Source organism: Crinia signifera, chromosome 12 (assembly GCF_055691185.1).
Source record: "Crinia signifera chromosome 12, ASM5569118v1, whole genome shotgun sequence".
Lineage (NCBI taxonomy): Eukaryota > Metazoa > Chordata > Amphibia > Anura > Myobatrachidae > Crinia > Crinia signifera.
The window spans coordinates 4,427,886-4,439,122 of record NC_139228.1 but is presented as its reverse complement, the minus strand read 5'-3'; the positions used below and the strand labels follow the sequence as shown (position 1 = coordinate 4,439,122).

At 52.3% G+C, this 11,237-nt stretch overlaps 1 protein-coding gene across 1 annotated transcript; it reads right to left on the bottom strand.

Moving 5' to 3' along the window:
• Positions 1-713: 713 nt before the first annotated feature.
• On the bottom strand, positions 714-11,194 carry CHTOP (chromatin target of PRMT1). Its single transcript, XM_083165835.1, has 6 exons — positions 11,002-11,194; positions 9,646-9,727; positions 8,710-8,863; positions 1,818-2,001; positions 1,604-1,732; positions 714-1,417 (listed from the first exon to the last, which is right to left on the bottom strand). The coding sequence occupies exons 2-6, from the start codon at positions 9,708-9,710 to the stop codon at positions 1,215-1,217; spliced, it is 735 nt and encodes a 244-aa protein (XP_083021961.1). The 5' UTR covers positions 9,711-9,727; positions 11,002-11,194; the 3' UTR covers positions 714-1,214.
• Positions 11,195-11,237: the final 43 nt, after the last annotated feature.

The window sequence follows — 11,237 nt, the reverse complement described above, 5'->3', positions numbered from 1 at the left end:
AGCCGTCACCACCGGGCAAAGTGTAGACATCATAGATCAGGCCTGGCAAAACAGTGGCCCTCCAGCTACACATCCCAGCATGCCTTGCCCTATTTTTAGCATTCCCTAATAGCAGAACTGTGGAAAGACATGATGGGACTGGTTTGGTCAGGCCTATCTTCGGTAATACAAACATTAGACTAAACGGGACAAGTTCCTATTCTAGTGGCAATCTATTTAGTTTCCTATATAGTGCAGTAAATTCCATTGCACTTTAATATCTTTCAAAAGACTTGTCTATATAATTTGTTATATGTAGCTATTGGTATTTTTCTTTCTGCGTAGGTTTTCTTGTGATGTTTAGTCTATTCATGAATATATATATATATTTATTATGTTTATGCCTGCTACTGTGCTGGAAAACAAGATGGCCTTCGCAGCATCCAACGAGGGAGCATATAAAAACCAGCAATACGGATGTGTCCTCAGTCGCTGGCCGCCGCAGAGGGTCCGGTTCTGGACGACTAGGAGCATAATAAAACTGCTAGCGGACACATCTGTAGACTTTCACCGACTATACTGCACCATTGTACTAGTCCCTATACATTACAGCAAACCATCCGTGTTCACATCAGATTCATCGGAAGACCATAAATATGCAGCAACATCGCAGACATTTCCCTTTCAGCACCACTCCTCTATAGCATCATATTGAAAACAAAGATAAGGGCAGGTTTATTCAACGCATTTAATGAGTGTTCAACAGTTCTAACCACAACGGGCAGGCGGTTCACCTGCTAACAGACTGTATACTAGGTACGGCTTTCTTCTCATAGCCAGTCTCTGGGGAGATGGGTGCGAATGGGTGGAAGGCGCCGGTGAGCCTCAGATGGAGAACTTGCATTGGCCAAGCTCCCACTAAAAACAGATTCAGGTAAACAGACAGGAGACCTGTGACCCATTTGGCAGTAATAGCCGCAGGACTCGCTAATGGTCTCTGCAGCCGTCCTTGGGAGACCGCCCACTGTAGGAGCAGCGGATGGGGCGTGTCTCTGTACATTCAATAGTAAAACAAACTTGAAAAGAAATGCCAAATAAAAAGTTCCAAGTATCAAAAAACAAAATAAAAGGAACTGTAAAAAGGAGGCGACGGGCTGGTGGCCAGCAGTTGTGTCTCTGCTCAGGCAGACGCTGGTAGAATTCGGTTCCTCACAGAAGAGCTTTAGTCAGATCTATCAGTCATTAGCCTCTGGGTCGGCCTGGGCCATGTAGGCGTCCAGCTCTGCATCGAGGTGGCCCTTCGTTTTGGACATATAAGCGTCCAGTTGGTTGTCTAGCTGTTCTCGGGTTAAAGTGGGGCGTATAGCACCCCTTCCTCTACCGCGTCCTCGCCCGCGGCCAAAGCCTCCTCTACCCCGGATCATCATGCCTCCGCGGCCTGAAAACAGGTGTAGATAATAGGTTAATTAAACACATATATATATTATAACCCCCATCATCTGCCCCAGCTCTCACTGTAGTCATTCACATATGGGTCAACTGAGCAGGAACATAAACTGGCTAATCCTAGGCCAATTCTGCCACAGGACTTCCTCTATCCATACCCCCGTAACTCAGCACTGACCTCTTCCACCCATGCCTCCACGGCCCATTACGCCTCTCATCAGTCCTCGTCCAGGACCTCCGCGGCCACGCATTCCTCCTCTCCTCAGTCCCATTCTGGGGACACCACCACGCCCTCTAAGATTTTGGCCTGGACAGATTTAGAACAGGTTAGCTTATCATTAAGAAAGCTGGACTCAATAAATATACCGGGATACCAGCCATAAGTAACCAACCTCTCATCACCATAGCGCCTCGCTGCATTCCCCGGCCTCCGCGGCCAATCCGCATCATTCCCCTCTGTGATCCCCGCATTCCCATTCCAGCTCCTCTCATTCCCATAGGTCCACGCAGCAGCCCTCCCATCGGCCTTCCTAGCCGTGCCTGGATGTTGCTCTTACCAAGCCGCTGTTTTAAGCTCTATGGAGAGAAAACAGGTAAATTACACACAAAGCGTGGCGACCTCTGCTGGCCAAGTAATGGTGTAACAGGCAAAACATGTAGAAGTGTGATGTAAATAAAGTGTGAGCATTAAAGATAGAAATATGGACAAGGATAACTAAAGTAGACATAAAACAAATACAAGGTAAAGGAAAATAAAAAAAAGAATACTGCACCTGTCATGAAAAATAAACAAGTTAATATATTATTCTCTTTTATCTTTGTTTAATTTTTACTTTATCCCTGTTCATACTTCTATCTGTAAAAGGTGTGTACACATGGTGCAATATGGTCGCAGAGCAATTTTGGCTTAATATATCTCGGCAATATATTGCTCAGTGTGCAGCGTATCAGTGATACAGTGTAAGTGACCAGCGATTTTGGCTGAAAATTCCAAGCAATTCCATCTCTACATCATTTGGACTAGAAAAATCGCTGGTGCGCAGGTGTAGTCAGGTGCTGCACAGTGCATTGTGCACCGGCAGCTTTTAGCCATAATCGAAGCAATATGCTCATACAACCAGCAAGCAGTAATGGCTGGCTGGGGCAGCGTGCTCCCAGCGATTTATCGCCCACACTGCCGATATGGTCGCTCAGAGATAATTTGGCTCATATGGTGTACAGGGCTTTACACTCCTTTTAGCGCTCAGTTTATGTACATGTCAGTATGCGATTATTGGGTGTAGAAGTGTGATGCCTTAGTAAAGGTACACGTGCACCCACACTACCAATACAACCCACAGCTTACTCTGCAGACACATACAGGTCTGGGGGCTAAGCGCCACAGCTACACCATACTATATGACATAACCACCACCTTTCCCCTTCTCATGTAATATAGCCGTGCCCCCTTGTGTCTGCTAGGGTTCCAGATTAAAAGGATTTGTAACGTGCCGACAAGATCCCCCATTACTACTGCATGGCTCGCTTAACACATGAACATACCCAACTAGCCCATCTGGATAGTAAAGTACAAAAAAAGAAAACATGAAAAACACCTGCGGCATGTTTATCTAGGCAGTCAAATTATGATCCATTTCATAAACCTGTGGGGACATCTCTATACAAAGCTAGCATCCCCTTAGCTAGGAGACAAGCAGCAGGGTGTGTAGGGAAATACCCTCTGCTTTGTAAACTGAGTGGTACCCGCTTCTGCCTACAGGAGCCGGCTGAGCCAATAGTGAGTTTCCAGCATTTCCCCTTCCTCAGTGACACCACTGTAATCTCCCAGAGCACCTGTGGGCTAACGTGGCAGGCCTGAGGCGCGAATAAGACAAAGGATTTGATCCCAACTTTCCTGCTAAAGGCACCACCAGATTTCCACCCGCATGCCATCCCTGGGGGGCGGTAACCCCAATGAAAGTAACACAATCCTGGCAGCAGATACTTCTGCAGCCCCGCCCCAGGCGAAGAGGGGGAGTATCACGGTTCTATATATGCAGTAAAATATAGTAACACAAGTCCCTGCTTCATACACTGGCTGTTTAATTGCTAAGAGGCATATTTAACAAATACTGCTAATCTTAGCACCACTTCTAGCAGAAAGCACTGAGTACTGCATGTATTAGTATAGGGGCTGAGAGAAGAGCAGCTCTGCCAGGTTACTTCTGGGTTCAGGACCCGGTGCCACACCACCATGTGATCAGTCTGCGCATGTGGTGGAGGACAGCGGACGGGCCACTCACCATGCATTACGTACCTGCGGCCCTTATTACACCTCATCTATAAACGTGGATTGCCCCCCCCCCTTGCAGGCTCGCTATGCTCGACACTTATTTATTCTCCCTCTATCGGTGTCGTGGACACCCACAGAGGGAGTGTCGGGATTTCGGCAAAACCACACTAGTTGGACATTATTGCACTAGGTCTGTTTGGAGTTCTTTGTAGAAAGAAGAATCCACTATAAAGGACTCTGTTCAAAGGAAGAAAGGTTTAAAGTGATAACGAATGGTGGTTCCTGAACAGACACAAAAGTTTGGTATTTTGAGGGCTCAGTATCCGATAAGTAGAAACCGCACACCTTCTGTTTCATTGGTCACTATGGTATTTGAGGATTACCGAAAGTAAGAGGTTAAAAACAATCTGCTTCTCCACCATCAATAGTAACAGGCTCAGTGACCTGTCTGCAGGCTGTATGCCAGGACAAGTGGAGCAGAAACAGGGAGTGGGACGTATAAGGAGTCCTAGGCTGGGTGGAGACCTGGGCATAGAGGCCGGTGGAGCAGGGAGCGGGACGTATAAGGAGTCCTAGGCTGGGTAGAGACCTGGGCATAGAGGCCGGTGGAGCAGGGAGTGGGACGTATAAGGAGTCCTAGGCTGGGCGGAGACCTTGGCATAGAGGCCGGTGGAGCAGGGAGTGGGACGTATAAGGAGTCCTAGGCTGGGCAGAGACCTGGGCATAGAGGCCGGTGGAGCAGGGAGTGGGACGTATAAGGAGTCCTAGGCTGGGTAGAGACCTGGGCATAGAGGCCGGTGGAGCAGGGAGTGGGACGTATAAGGAGTCCTAGGCTGGGTAGAGACCTGGGCATAGAGGCCGGTGGAGCAGGTAGTGGGACGTATAAGGAGTCCTAGGCTGGGCAGAGACCTGGGCATAGAGGCCGGTGGAGCAGGGAGTGGGACATATAAGGAGACCTAGGCTGGGCAGAGACCTGGGCATAGAGGCCGGTGGAGCAGGGAGTGGGACGTATAAGGAGTCCTAGGCTGGGCGGAGACCTGGGCATAGAGGCCGGTGGAGCAGGTAGTGGGACGTATAAGGAGTCCTAGGCTGGGTGGAGACCTGGGCATATAGGCCGGTGGAGCAGGTAGTGGGACGTATAAGGAGTCCTAGGCTGGGCAGAGACCTGGGCATAGAGGCCGGTGGAGCAGGGAGTGGGACATATAAGGAGTCCTAGGCTGGGTAGAGACCTGGGCATGGAGGCCGGTGGAGCAGGGAGTGGGACGTATAAGGAGTCCTAGGCTGGGCAGAGCCCTGGGCATAGAGGCCGGTGGAGCAGGGAGTGGGACGTATAAGGAGTCCTAGACTGGGCAGAGCCCTGGGCATAGAGGCCGGTGGAGCAGGGAGTGGGACGTATAAGGAGTCCTAGGCTGGGTGGAGACCTGGGCATAGAGGCCGGTGGAGCAGGGAGTGGGACGTATAAGGAGTCCTAGGCTGGGTAGAGACCTGTGCATAGAGGCCGGTGGAGCAGGGAGTGGGACGTATAAGGAGTCCTAGGCTGGGTAGAGACCTGTGCATAGAGGCCGGTGGAGCAGGGAGTGGGACGTATAAGGAGTCCTAGGCTGGGTGGAGACCTGGGCATAGAGGCCGGTGGAGCAGGGAGTGGGACGTATAAGGAGTCCTAGGCTGGGTGGAGACCTGGGCATAGAGGCCGGTGGAGCAGGGAGTGGGACGTATAAGGAGTCCTAGGCTGGGTAGAGACCTGGGCATGGAGGCCGGTGGAGCAGGGAGTGGGACGTATAAGAAGTCCTAGGCTGGGTAGAGACCTGGGCATGGAGGCCGGTGGAGCAGGGAGTGGGACGTATAAGGAGTCCTAGGCTGGGTAGAGACCTGGGCATGGAGGCCGGTGGAGCAGGGAGTGGGACGTATAAGGAGTCCTAGGCTGGGTAGAGACCTGGGCATAGAGGCCGGTGGAGCAGGGAGTGGGACGTATAAGGAGTCCTAGACTGGGCAGAGACTTGGGCATAGAGGCCGGTGGAGCAGGGAGTGGGACGTATAAGGAGTCCTAGGCTGGGTAGAGACCTGGGCATAGAGGCCAGTGGAGCAGGGAGTGGGACGTATAAGGAGTCCTAGGCTGGGTAGAGACCTGGGCATAGAGGCCGGTGGAGCAGGGAGTATAAGGAGTCCTAGGCTGGGTAGAGACCTGGGCATAGAGGCCGGTGGAGCAGGGAGTGGGACGTATAAGGAGTCCTAGGCTGGGTAGAGACCTGGGCATAGAGGCCGGTGGAGCAGGGAGTATAAGGAGTCCTAGGCTGGGTAGAGACCTGGGCATAGAGGCCGGTGGAGCAGGGAGTGGGACGTATAAGGAGTCCTAGGCTGGGTAGAGACCTGGGCATAGAGGCCGGTGGAGCAGGGAGTGGGACGTATAAGGAGTCCTAGGCTGGGTAGAGACCTGGGCATAGAGGCCGGTGGAGCAGGGAGTGGGACGTATAAGGAGTCCTAGGCTGGGCGGAGACCTGGGCATAGAGGCCGGTGGAGCAGGGAGTGGGACGTATAAGGAGTCCTAGGCTGGGCAGAGACCTGGGCATAGAGGCCGGTGGAGCAGGGAGTGGGACGTATAAGGAGTCCTAGGCGGGGCAGAGACCTGGGCATAGAGGCCGGTGGAGCAGGGAGTGGGACGTATAAGGAGTCCTAGGCGGGGCAGAGACCTGGGCATAGAGGCCGGTGGAGCAGGGAGTGGGACGTATAAGGAGTCCTAGGCTGGGTAGAGACCTGGGCATAGAGGCCGGTGGAGCAGGGAGTGGGACGTATAAGGAGTCCTAGGCTGGGTAGAGACCTGGGCATAGAGGCCGGTGGAGCAGGGAGTGGGACGTATAAGAAGTCCTAGGCTGGGTGGAGACCTGGGCATAGAGGCCGGTGGAGCAGGGAGTGGGACGTATAAGAAGTCCTAGGCTGGGTGGAGACCTGGGCATAGAGGCCGGTGGAGCAGGGAGTGGGACGTATAAGGAGTCCTAGGCTGGGTAGAGACCTGGGCATAGAGGCCGGTGGAGCAGGGAGTGGGACGTATAAGGAGTCCTAGGCTGGGTAGAGACCTGGGCATAGAGGCCGGTGGAGCAGGGAGTGGGACGTATAAGGAGTCCTAGGCTGGGTAGAGACCTGGGCATAGAGGCCGGTGGAGCAGGGAGTGGGACGTATAAGGAGTCCTAGGCTGGGTAGAGACCTGGGCATAGAGGCCGGTGGAGCAGGGAGTGGGACGTATAAGGAGTCCTGGGCATAGAGGCCGGTGGAGCAGGGAGTGGGACGTATAAGGAGTCCTAGGCTGGGCAGAGACCTGGGCATAGAGGCCGGTGGAGCAGGGAGTGGGACGTATAAGGAGACCTGGGCATAGAGGCCGGTGGAGCAGGGAGTGGGACGTATAAGGAGTCCTAGGCTGGGTAAGAGACCTGGGCATAGAGGCCGGTGGAGCAGGGAGTGGGACGTATAAGGAGTCCTAGGCTGGGCAGAGACCTGGGCATAGAGGCCGGTGGAGCAGGGAGTGGGACGTATAAGGAGACCTGGGCATAGAGGCCGGTGGAGCAGGGAGTGGGACGTATAAGAAGTCCTAGGCTGGGTAGAGACCTGGGCATAGAGGCCGGTGGAGCAGGGAGTGGGACGTATAAGGAGTCCTAGGCTGGGTAGAGACCTGGGCATAGAGGCCGGTGGAGCAGGGAGTGGGACGTATAAGGAGTCCTAGGCTGGGTAGAGACCTGGGCATAGAGGCCGGTGGAGCAGGGAGTGGGACGTATAAGGAGTCCTAGGCTGGGTAGAGACCTGGGCATAGAGGCCGGTGGAGCAGGGAGTGGGACGTATAAGGAGTCCTAGGCTGGGCAGAGACCTGGGCATAGAGGCCGGTGGAGCAGGGAGTGGGACGTATAAGAGTCCTAGGCTGGGCAGAGACCTGGGCATAGAGGCCGGTGGAGCAGGGAGTGGGACGTATAAGGAGTCCTAGGCTGGGCAGAGACCTGGGCATGGAGGCCGGTGGAGCAGGGAGTGGGACGTATAAGAGTCCTAGGCTGGGCTGAGACCTGGGCATAGAGGCCGGTGGAGCAGGAAGTGGGACGTATAAGGAGTCCTAGGCTGGGCAGAGACCTGGGCATAGAGGCCGGTGGAGCAGGGAGTGGGACGTGTAAGGAGTCCTAGGCTCAGTAGAGACATCAGTGCGCAGGCTGGCAAGCAATCCTTGTGTAGCCACAGACTGGTGTCAAATGGTGTACTAATCTGTTATTCCCCATATATGGGAATAATATACGGGTATTTTACCGCTGTTATGGTGTGTACGCACTTGTACAATGTGCATGAGATTTTGACTATATAGTCAAAATCTCATCTGGATCGCATAGGTTTGAACCCTTGCGATCTCCATGCGCGCTCCCGTATCGCAGTCAGAAAGCCTTGGCTGCATAGACTATAGTCTAAATTGTACAAGTGTGTACACACCTTCACCTTCCAATGTGCTTACCGATACAATATAGCCAAATCCTTTATAATGTCCCAAAGCTGCAATGTCACTTACCAGTGTCAGGATACAGACGGTCGGTGTGTGGGGACAGCGGAGGCAGCCACACCATTGGCTGGCCATTGTACAACGATGGAGTACAGATGTTAGTTCCAGGACCAGTCACCAATATACTGCACATCATCTTCCTGGTAGGCTACAGCACAATACAACCCTGTGCCAAGCCACCAGCACATGGGCACCAAGATAGAGGTAGGCAGACCGTGGCACTGCACGTTCCAACATGCCCAGACCATTTCAGCAGCAGACTTGTAGCAGTGCATGCTGGGATGTGTAGTGCCACAGTCTGCCTACTCCTGCTGTAGGACAAGACAGTGCAGTGAGCCAGTATAAATCTGCAGCTGGGATCATCAGTCATTGTATATGGAAGTAGCCTTCCCTACTTAAGACCATGCGGCTGAGGGACGGCAGGCCAGCACCCAAAGGGGTGTCCCCGCAGGGCAGCACTAGGAGCCAGCCACCGCACGCCGAGTCTTACCTGTTTCGTCTTCAGAGCGGCTTGTACGGACGGCCGGTTCTCCATCTGCTGTGCCAGTCTTCTGTTCCTGGCGCTGGCCAGGTGTTGCTGCTGCTGCATCGTGGCACGGATATTCACCGGCATCGGCTGTTTGTTCTTCAGCATGTTAGTAAAGCTTCAAGGTCGAACAAAATGGGGGGAGGGTTTAAATAAGTTTTTAACAGACACTACGGTGTATCTTAAGGCCCCCAAGAGGAGCTGCCATGTATGCCAGAGTAAGATCTAGCCTCCGCAAATTTCCACATATGCACAGCAATAGAGAGACCTACATTACAGGGTGGACAGCACAGCTAAGCAGGAAGGCCCCAGGTTACAGCAGGGGATAGACAGAGGAGACCCAATGGTCCGTGTACGATCAGATAGTGGGGAGGAGGCAGAGCGAGTACACACAGGTGGTGGGTTATAGCAGGAGACAGTAATGATCAGGCAGACACTGCGTATACCCTGACTGGGCGACATGGACTGTACATGATGGAGCACAGATGCCAGGAACAGACAGAGGAGGGAATGAGCAGACAGAGGAGCAAAGCAGGTGCCTCTTACAAGGCTCTAGAACGTTTGTTAAAGAGTCTTCGGGCAGGGAGAGTGACCCGCATCATGCCTCTTACAGTACTGGCCACACACGCATGTGTGCCAGCCTTGGACACATCAGCAGGAATCACGCAGCACAGGTAACATGCTACCAGGCTGCAGCCAGAACTTGAACCCATGTATCACACGTGATAGAACAAGGGAAGGCATCTTGCAGCCCCCTTCACCGTGTATTACCAAACGCTAGTGACAGACTCCTCACACAGTGTGCCATGGCTGAGCAGCTGGCGCCTGCTGCCCTCAGGGGGCCACATAGGGTATGTTCTACATTGGGTATGTTACGCAGATGATGTTGGGCTTCCTCACCGCTCGTTCAGGGACAGCTTGGTGGTGCTCTTTAGCACTACTTTAGATGCCGACGGAGAGGCCATCTTTAATTCCGGGTAATCTGCAAGAGAACAAGGCACAGTTCAGTAACCTAGCACAAATATAAATATATATATATATATATATATATATATATATATATATATATATATATATATATATATATATATATACACACACACAACGATGAGGCCGGCACTCAGGTCTGCAGGTGGATGCCTGTTGCTTGCTCCGGTGCCCTCTTTCAAAAGGGATGTCCTTAGGGAATATGCAGCAACAAATAAGTGGCACTCGGAGGCTTGTTAAAGTGGTGAAATAAACAGGAATATTTATTCCTAGTGCAGGGAAAACGTTTCGGAGCACGGAGGCCCCGTCGTCAGTTCAGGTAATGCATTACCTGAACTGACGACGGGGCCTCCGTGCTCCGAAACGTTTTCCCTGCACTAGGAATAAATATTCCTGTTTATTTCACCACTTTAACAAGCCTCCGAGTGCCACTTATTTGTTGATATATATATATATATATATATATATATATATATATATATATATATATATATATATATATATATATATATATATATATATATATATATATATATATATATATATATATCAGTATACCCCACCCCTCCTTATACACATTTGGGGAAATTTACGAAGATGTGTATTCTACTTCACATGTGACGTTGCTATGGGCAACAAATCAGAATCTACTTATGTATTTAGCACCCTCTAGAACAGTGGCTCCCAACCCTGGCCCTCAAGTACCCCCAACAGTGCACGTTTTCCAGGTCACCCAGCAGGTGCACAGATTATTCAGGCACATTTTAAAAGATCCACAGGTGGAGCTAATTACAGCACTTGTGATTCTGTGTGGAGACCTGGAAACCGTGCACTGTTGGGGGTGCTGAGGACCAGAGTTGGGAACCACTGTTCTAGAAGATAGTATACCGCATCTGATTGGTTGCCCATAGCAACATGACATGTGAAGTAGAATACACATTTTAGTAAATTTCCCCCATCAGCTCAGTCCAAAATACACCCCCCCCCCCTCCTCCGGGCCTCATACCCCCTTGAGAGACTCACATTCACCCCCCTACAAACATACACCCCATTTCCAGGGCCTCAGGCTCACATGCCCCCCACATACACCTCAACCTTCGGTCCTCATACACCCACCCTCCTCCGGACCTCATACACCCACCCTCCTCCGGACCTCATACACCCACCACCATCCTCCGGACGTCATATACCCCTAAAACTCCTCCGGGCCTCATATCCCCCCACCATCCGCGGGGCCTCACGCAAGCCGCCCCCCTCCCACACACTTACTGATCGCCACTTTCGCAAACGCTGCGGCCTGTGCGGCTTTCCGGGTGCGGGATATCGGGCGCTAGTCCCCTGCGGGTGTTCCAGACAGTTGGCAGGTACCGGTTCTCTCGCTTGCCCCTTTATGCCCCTCTTCCAACAACCACCACAAAATGGAGTCACCGAGCCCCTCAACTTCAAAATGGCGGCATTTGTACGCACGTCGCCCCGTGATGTCACCGCGTAAGTCACGCCCCAAG